The 9,381-nt window shown below is 41.5% G+C and overlaps 1 protein-coding gene across 1 annotated transcript in view; it reads left to right on the plus strand.

Moving 5' to 3' along the window:
* The window catches only part of LOC114564928 (xenotropic and polytropic retrovirus receptor 1 homolog), a 44,116-nt gene extending 40,647 nt beyond the window's left edge, over positions 1–3,469 (plus strand). The window contains exons 15-16 of the mRNA XM_028592613.1: positions 137–358; positions 458–3,469. Coding sequence (XP_028448414.1) covers positions 137–358; positions 458–512 — 277 coding nt within the window. The 3' untranslated portion in view covers positions 513–3,469. The remainder of the gene's footprint in view (positions 1–136; positions 359–457) is intronic.
* Positions 3,470–9,381: the final 5,912 nt, after the last annotated feature.

Consider the following 9,381-nt stretch of genomic DNA (forward strand, 5'->3'; position numbering starts at 1 on the left):
CCCCTCGCATTGAGCCCTGTCCTGAGCCCAGCCCTGAGTTCCCAGACCCAACATCTTGATGTGGGTCTGGCTTGTCAGGCTAGTACAGCATATGAGTAAAACTGGCTGACTGACAGTCGATGTTTCTTCCTCGCAGACGTTTTGTGTGGAACTTCTTTCGATTGGAGAACGAACACCTGAATAACTGTGGTGAGTTCAGGGCCGTCCGGGACATCAGCGTGGCTCCGCTCAATGCTGACGACCAGACACTGCTGGAGCAGATGATGGACCAGGAGGACGGAGTCAGGAACCGCCAGGGCAAGAAGAGCTGGAAGAGGAGCTACAGCATGAGTCTACGCAGGCCGCGACTGGCCTCACAGTGAGTCTCATTAGCATTAGCATGCTAACCTGTTCTGTAACGCTACATAGCGCAAGTCAATACTGTAAACACTTTTTTTTTTTTTTTTTCTCGTTTCAGGTCCAAGACCCGCGACACCAAGGTTTTGATAGAGGACACCGATGACGACTCCTGACATCAGGCCACGCCCCTCGCCTGGGTCCAGAATTTATTCAAAGGAGGAACCTCCACCTCCTAATCGAGGAATCACCCAGCGAGTCGGGCGTTGAACTCTCAGCTAAGGAAGGGTTTTAAAACTCATGCCTACGTAATCCTTTCTCCGATGCATGAGCCGCTGCACGGGTTCAGAACTATTTCAAGGGAGGAGCTTTCACCTCTTGAAGAAACAACCCAGCAACATGGCCATCAAACTCCTGCCCCTACCTTCAATAATAACCAGGGGTAGGCGTATCACTTAAACTCTACCTTACCCAAGCAGTGGGTGAAAAACTTCTCTCCCTGTCATCCACAGCCACCCAGAGGTGGACTATTTAACTAAACCCACTCCTCAGCCATTGCTTGGGCTCTTTCCTAAAAGCCTCAGCCTAGCATGAACAACGCAGCTAAACGGAACGCAAGCCGATCGCCCTGACAGGAAGTGTCCCTGCTCCCTCTCGGTGCCACGCCGCTCCCACACAGGGAGAAGCCGACTTCAAGCCTACTGCTGTTGAGGACCAAAAGGTTTTTTTGTTTTTTTTTCCTCACCTTTTAGCTATTAGTCTCCACCTACACCACACCTTCAAACATCTCGCATCAACTTGTGATTTAGACTTAGAAAAGAAAGGCTTGAAAAGTGTCCTCCTTTCAGCGACTTTTTAGGCCTTCGAACGGACTATGCTGACAAACATTTGGTAACGCCAATCGGTCAGTGGCTTGACTCCCTCACTCTTCAGCTTGCCCTTTCAAATCATCACAGAGCTGCCTACCTGCACCTTACATGCTTTAGAAACACACACAGAAACATGCACTTTGTAGAAGTGGAATGCCTATTGTGTGTTCACACGACACTTGAACATTAATCTTTTTTGAGACCCTGGGAAGAAACAACACACGCTAAAAACAGACTAGCGATCATTTATAACCATGGTTGTAAATATGAGACGGACCAAAGTGGGAGGTGGTGTGAAAATATTCCGAAAATATCAAATACTCCATAATAAAATAAAAAAAGTGCTGAGTTCAGACTGCATCGAGCAGCGCTGGAATGACTGTTCAGCCTTGAAGCTGAGATGGAAACTTTGCTTTTGTTTCCGGAAAAATATGAAGATCACCTTAATCATCCTGCGGTAACTCCAACAGTCACCCCACGTGGAAAAAATAATATTCTTCCATTTGGAAATGGTTTTACTGAATGTATGCCAACGTATTTATGTATGTATGAGTGGGAGAGATGCCTGAATACCACCTGTCAACCCATCTAGGCCAAATCTGTTTTTGGAAACTTACAATATGAAATGAGTTCCTAGAAATTTTTATTTTGTCCCCTGAAAGACTGATTGAACTTTTGGTTTATGAAAAAGTAAAACTGGTTCATTGAAACGTGATGATGAAAAGGGGGGAGGTCACCTGTCTGTCACATACTGCTCAACCTGTCACAATCAAAAGATAAATCGATGTAGTTAAACTTGAATCTGAATGAAGTGGCTCTTCCAGCTGGTTTGGTGGTGAAGGACCCATGTGGGAGTGAATCTGATTGGCTGTGTTTTACAATGAGGAGATACATGCTGGCGTAACTCAGGTTCCATAAACATTCCTGTTGGGTTTTAACACTTTAACGGACAAGGTTGGTTGAAATAATTAACATGCTTGTCTCGAGACAAAGTGATTTCAATATATCTGTATGTACAGTGTGTAATTGTACTAATCAACCCCTTTTTTGTGAGTCTACCGTAAATTTACAAATTATCGCCTACGGCATTTATTACCTCAATCGCAGAGAGATCCAGGCCTTTGTTCCTAAATTCCCCTATTTCACAGTTAATGCTAACTCAAAACTTCCCTCTTTACCGGTCATCTAGATACATTTCCACAGCACCAATTCCAACAGTTATCCAACAATCATGTCGCGCTCACCGATCTGTTTCTCCTTTCTAACAGATATAATGTTTTCATTCACCAATTGCCTGAATATTAGTTCCAGTCCTTTTCCATTTTTGCTGACTACTGTTACTCTACCACCAATGAAACTCGACGTCCTGCAGAATAACACATTACATTGAAAGTAATCCAGCCTTCCACTTTATTGATGGGCTTTTAATTTGAAAACATCTACAGAAAGTTGTACGTGTCATTGATGGCAGCTTGACATCGTTTGGAGCAGCAGAGGGGAATTAGTTCTGTATAAATGCGCATTATGCTTACTTTACCATGTAAAGCCATTGTAGTTTTTTTCCCCAGCTTCTTTTTTTGTTCACACTGGCCATTATTTGATTTTGTTTGAGAAATTACGGTAACCATCTTTAACGGCTGGACGTTAAGGGGCTTGCTGGGGTTTTGGTGTGGTTTTGTCTCTAAAGTTTGACAAAGTCTCGGTCAGTAATAGGTTACACAGAATTACATCACATCATCTGCGTATTGGCAAACTCATTTCAGAGCGCAAAGCCCGACGCAGGTGTCTTTGCTAGTTTACGAGTAAGACTGATGCAGTTGTCAATTTCCCATCCAGTGCTCCGTTGTTTAAATAGCTAATGCACCTGCGCCCATCTGTGCGCCCATGGGCGTGCTGGTCTTACAGGGAGTTGTGTTCAGGTGCATTCTTGGCGTATTGCTATCTCGAGACAGCGGAAAGTGATTGCGTCATTGACCAACAAAAACCTGGTCTAAAGTCAATAACGCAGCATTTCATGGTTATTTTAACGCTTGCTTCACCTCGTGGAGTTTTGGTGGAATAGTGCTCGTGCCATATATGATCTGCTCGCTCGCTTTCAATTCACGCACGAGGCAGATCAGTTTCTTCTCCTGAAAATCTCTCCTTCCTGCTTAGCAAATTCACCATCATAATAGCAATGTGCCAAGGTCCAAACGCACCTGGCTTTTAAAGGGAATGGGAGATGATACTCTGATTGGTTTATTGCATGTTATGCCCAAATCACACCTATGATTAATTAAGACATTAAGTACAACCCTTCTGAACCATGCGCCTGGTGCACAGACCCTGATAAACTAGCAAAAGTGGATTTGTACACGCCCTAAACACACCTGCGCCATGCGCTTAGATCGTTAAAATAGGGCCCATTATGTCATTATGGCCACACTGGGGCACTAGTGTCAACCTTTGCTACCTAAACATGAGAGCTACAAATTAAAACCATCTTCTATTGTTTAATAAGACAGGTAGTTGTGATTACACTGGAGAAAATGTTTTTTTCTTAAAGAGCGAAGATATTCATTTTGTTGCTCTTTTTTTCTTTACATTCCCAAAGTGTTGGACACTTACGCAATGTGTCACTAGTTGGGCCAACGTCAGCTTATGCTGTTGTCTTAAACAAACTAGAATGTGGTTAAGTTGAGGAGGTTCTGTTAATGTTTTATATTCTTCTACTCTTGTTTTTTATTAATCAGCCATTTAACACAAACCATTCTGCTTTGTCCTTTTTCATGGAGTTTGTGAATAGCTTCTGGATGCTATTTGGAGTGGATCAGAGTGACTGACTTCTAAAATACTTCAGGAAGCTCTGATTGAAGTCACGTGCCAGTGAGCAACAAGTCCCTCAATGATTATGTGCACTTTAATGCCAAACAAATTTTCCTTCTCCTTTTCTTTTTCTTTGTCTTTTTGAAAGCAGTCTCTGTCGCTCAGACTTGAGGAAGCTGCATGGCATTTTAGTTCTAGTAGAGTTTTAGTTTTCATCATCTTCTTTTAGTGACTCTTTCTGGAGCTCGCTAAGATATACTGTAGAACGGACATTTGAGGACTGAGATATGCGATGCTGAAACACTGGAGCCCGTTTCATTTGGGTCTCTCCAACATGACATTATGCACTATTTTCAACTCAGTCAGCGCTCTAGCTAGCAAGGATAGCAGAGCTGAGTGAACTGAACTCTCACTATTGTGAAGGTTTTCAATCTTCAATGTCAGTTCATTTGAGAAATAACCTATTTTTTTGTAGTGACCACTGTCGTCTCTTACTGTGTGCTTACATTTCTTTAACGTCATTCTTTCTTATTGTTACATGTATTGGATGTTTGACAAATATATGACATTTGACATGATTTAAAACTTTGTAAGCCATTATATATATATATATATATATATATATATATATATATATATATATATAATGTCTCATAGAATAGAATATTTAATAGCTCTAGAAGTTACTTCTTAATTGCAAAAATATAAAACAAGCAATAATGAGGTTTTAAGCGGTACCTATCTGCTCAGTGGTAACACTGAGTTGTTAGGAACTTAGTTTGGCTGACAGGAAGCTGGTTGGCTGAGGCAGCACGTCTTGCACTGCTTGCATTTCCAATATGAAATTTTTACAGTAGGAATAATCACACTTCCTAGTACACACCCAGGGTGGATCCTTCACTTAAGAATGTGGAACTCTTAGCCATATCATCTGTGTTGGTTGCAGAAGTCTACAAAGATTCAAACACAGCAGTCAATTATTATTATTTATTTTTTTTAAATATGTTTTGGTTCCTTTCCTTATTTTGCAGCCCGTCTTGGGTTTTTGTTACTATCATTTTTTTTTTTTAAACCTTGTTATCTTGATAATCTTCTCCACCATTCTTGAAAGCCTCTTGTATATCCTATACTGTACTGTAGTTGCATACAGCTTACCCCCTTTTGTTCTCTCCCCCCCCACCCTAACACATCATGGGTGCCCTAGTTCAAACAGACACAGTTTGCTGCGATTCCTATTCATTAGAATGGAATTGACCTGGTCAGTGAAGTTCAAGTTGTGTAAACTTTCGTGCCCGATATTTGCTTACCCTAACCCAACCTGTAAGCTTGGAGAGCTTTTACTGTCTCTCTCCAATAACTTTTTTTATTTAAATAAATGTACTATGGTGAGCACGATGCAGAGAGGTGTAAGCTAGGGATCGACCAATACTGATTTTTCAAGGCCGATACAGATTATTAATAGTTAATGAAACCGATAGGCGATATTTGGAACAGATATGCATATACAGTGAAAATGAAAATCCTTAAGTAAAAATGAAGGTCTCTGCAGCGGTCTGATTTCAGTTTGTCTTGCGTTTGGCAGTAAAATAAGCAGCTGAGTTTTCTACTTTGCCTTTTTCTTCTGCACACTCAGGGTTTGTCTCTCTTTTACACACCCACATGGGTATATATGGGTATATCTTTTTAATCTGTTAACATTTCTACACAAGCTTTGAAATGAGGGTGTGTTTTCTGAAAGGTCCATGCAGCAGACACAATCATTCCATCCGCAATAAAAAAGCCCAGTGTAGTTTTGTGATCTTAAATGCGGTGCTTTTGTTCAGGGCTTTTATTATTTTGTTTTCACGTTGACCCGTTACTTTAAAGCCATTCCTGTGTTAAAAAACCGCACGTTCCACAGTGACAGAAGATTTGAACTCAGGACATGTGAGCGCATTTGCACATTAGCCCTCCAATTCACAAGCAACACGAAAGCCTCCTGACTTCAGCCCCATCTTGTTTATCAGCCCTCATTTGTAGAAAAGCACCAGTTGAAACCCCCCACCCCCGCTCCACGAATGTATTTGTTTCTGACATGAATGACACCAAAGCTTAGCAAAGGAACCTCTAGAAAATTATTGATTTCAGTTCTTTTTATTTATTTATTTATTTTTTGTTAAAATTGGTACAATGCCAACGCACATGCCCAGTGTACCAGAACGTTGATGAGATATGAGGTTTTGGGCATGTTAGTTTAAACAGAGATTAGTTCTTCTACTGGAGCTAAAATAACACGTGTGTGCAGAGAGATTGCTTTTGGCGCAAAACTCTGCTTAAAAAACCAAAACGTAGCAATGTAAATGTAGCCTCCCACTCCCATTAGACACGAACACCACACTGCTTTAATGTTGACTTGTTTGAGACTGTGACAGACAGGTGAATCCCCATTTATTTATTTTCTTCCCCAGAAGTCAATCAAAGGAAATCCCCATGTCGAGGGGTAGGGCTGGGTACTCATCCTCAATGCTGTTTTGGTATCCTTCGCACGGAGTACCAAAAGTTAGCATAAATAATCTGGTTAGATCTGTGATTTGTTCCCATTCATATTCCAACCAAAGTTTTCTTAGTTTTAGACCTTTTAAGTAAGCCACGATTATAGAACGTGTGCTTGTGTTCAGACAACCGTCAACACTTCAAAAAAAATCTGTCTTCTTTTGTCAAATGACGGAAGAAGAAGAAAAAACAATTTCGTTGAAAACCATGTTTGTATTTCTCAGAGTAATGTACCGAAACCCCTGGTATCACGTCGGCACTTTTGTCGGGGACCAAATTCAAGCAAGAACCCAGCCCTAGTCTAGAGCGGCGAGGATATTCTGGACCAAACAGTTCAAGTTCTTTGAAAATGTCTTAGAAATGTTTTCAATATAACTGTCAACAAGCTGATGTTCTAGCATTTCACGTTGTACCAGTTGATTTTGACTAAAGTCTCATCAGTCGCTTCACCACAAAGCTACTCATTGGGCCTCATGCAATAATGTTTTCTTATTCTTATCCTAAACTTCTCTGGCTTTTTTTTTTTTTTTTTCCTGTAAGGTTTTGTCATGCAAAGTGTTCAAAGTCATTTTCACTAAACACAAGCTTGTTGTAAAATCGCTGGTTTTTAACGGGATGAATGTCACCTGAGATGCGCTTTTGTGAGATGGGATCATTAATGTAATCGACGGCCCTAAAATTGCCATCGAAGTCTGCCTGTTCCACAAGTCCTGCTGTCGGAAATCAGCAGACAAAAACCTGTCTGATTGAGCAGTGTCAGCAGTTGTGTTAAACGACCCGAAACAATAAAAGTCTTAATAGCGCTGCCGACAGAAGTGCCATCAGAGCAGCGCCATATTGTCACAAAAGTAAAGATGGAATGGTTTGACAATGTTTTTTTTTTTTAAAGACCAGGACCTGTATAAAGACCCTGATTGAGAGATGAAATATGCCAATATGTTTGTTTGTTTTAACCATAATTTGGCAAGCCATGAGGATGATATGATGAACAGGATATTCATTTTCAGGTATATTTTAATTGTGTTTTTATTTGAGTTGATTTTGGGGTCGTCTTTAAACTCCAAATGCATTCAGGTTAAAGCATTATGACTCTTACTTCAAATTTGTGTTTTCCCCCCCCTCTGTGGAGTAGGGTTGGGTACCGAAACCCGGTTCCAACGTCATTGGTAGGAATCGGACCGGATTACGCAAATTTTGGTTCCTCATTTCGGTTCCACTTAATGTGTCCTGACTGAAATATTTTCCCTCTGTTGCTCCGAAACTGACGTAAAAATATCACACTTTCTCTGCATTCTACCGTTAGCTAGCTACCGTAAATCTAGGCTACTTTTAAAATGCCATATTTTCCCTTGGGGCTCACCAAAAGCTTATTAACCATTCAACTGCACATGATTGCTAGTAAACATGTTACGTTTTTTAAAAGTACCGGTTCGGCATCGGAATCGTAAAATCCAAACGATACCCAACCCTAGTGTGGAGAGGGACGCAGCATATGTTCCATGACTAGTAAGACCAGTCTGGAGCCCAATGAATTTTGTTTCAAACCTAAATCGGTGAATTCAACAAGTTCTCTTAAATCACTTGTGCGTGCCACTTAAAAACAAATCGGTTCATACGGGTGGTTCCTGCGTGAGGCCCGGTGTGTTACTTTCCTCTAGAGTCTCCTCTAGAGTTACTGGATGCACCATTAACCACAGAGACTTGCTTGGTTTTTCATAAGTCCATTGGCGAGCATTGGACCCAGTTACGGAAGACCTGGAGTTCTGTAGTGAAGCAGTCTCAAGATTTGGATCAACAGTTGAGCAGTGCGATTGGACGCCAAGTGCTAATGTTGACATCAGACAGTTATGCAGATTATTCCAGAGAAAGCAACACAGCTGGCAGCTTTGAGGGTTTTTTTTGTCCTCAGATCTGTGCTTGTCAATAGGAAAAACAGGCTTGTTACTGGAGCTTGAGCTTGTTTCCCATGGCAACGCCGTCTACTCTTCAGATCCAGGACGTCCCAGCTGCTGGTGTTGTTGCAAACACAGACACTTACTCCCACTGTACGAAAGTGAAGCCAAAATATCCCGGATGCAGGTGACGCCATCTTGTAATTTTGAAGCCCAAGTCTGCGCAGTAGTGGTGCGGCGGCATCAAAGTCCCGCCCTTACACCCGCCTGCCTGACCAACCGCGAGTCAATTTCAGCTGTCAATCATGACATTTTACCCCATTTTTATAGCATCAAATATGATAAAAACCAAACTTATCAGAAAAATGAAGCCACCAGGGGGCGATCCAGATGTTTTGGCTTCACTTATACGGTCTATGCATCAACATCCTGGCTGCAAACCTCTCCAAGGCTTTTTCTCAAGTGAAGGGTTGTGAATTGTGACCCCCCCCCTCCGCCCTGTGAGGATGTTGTGTGTCCTCCAATCTGTTTGGACCACCTGTTGGCCGCCAGTTCTGTCGTATACGCACCAGTCATCATCTTTAAGGACTCACTAAAACCTCTGGGCCTGGAGCATGAAGCCTCTCAGAGGATGAGAGAGTCCAGGAACAGGATTTCATTTAGACACAAAGCCATGCTGTAAAGTTGATTTGTCTTTTTACGCCACAAGCTTTTAAAAAAAAAAAAAAAAGAAGAAAAAAAAAGTAATTTGGTTTAATAAACAGCTGAGACTCTTGATAATCTAAGATGCTTCATGCTTGCTGGCCCAAAGCTTTCTCTGTGTGGAACAAAGAGCACGTTGTGAGAAACAAACCTGGGTCCAAATTCTCTGACAACCATGTAGTTTAAGACGAGTTAAAATGGAGCCAAAAAAACAACAAAATGTGACAGACATTTTCTGGTTATAG

Source organism: Perca flavescens, chromosome 12, assembly GCF_004354835.1.
Source record: "Perca flavescens isolate YP-PL-M2 chromosome 12, PFLA_1.0, whole genome shotgun sequence".
Classification (NCBI taxonomy): Eukaryota; Metazoa; Chordata; class Actinopteri; order Perciformes; family Percidae; genus Perca; species Perca flavescens.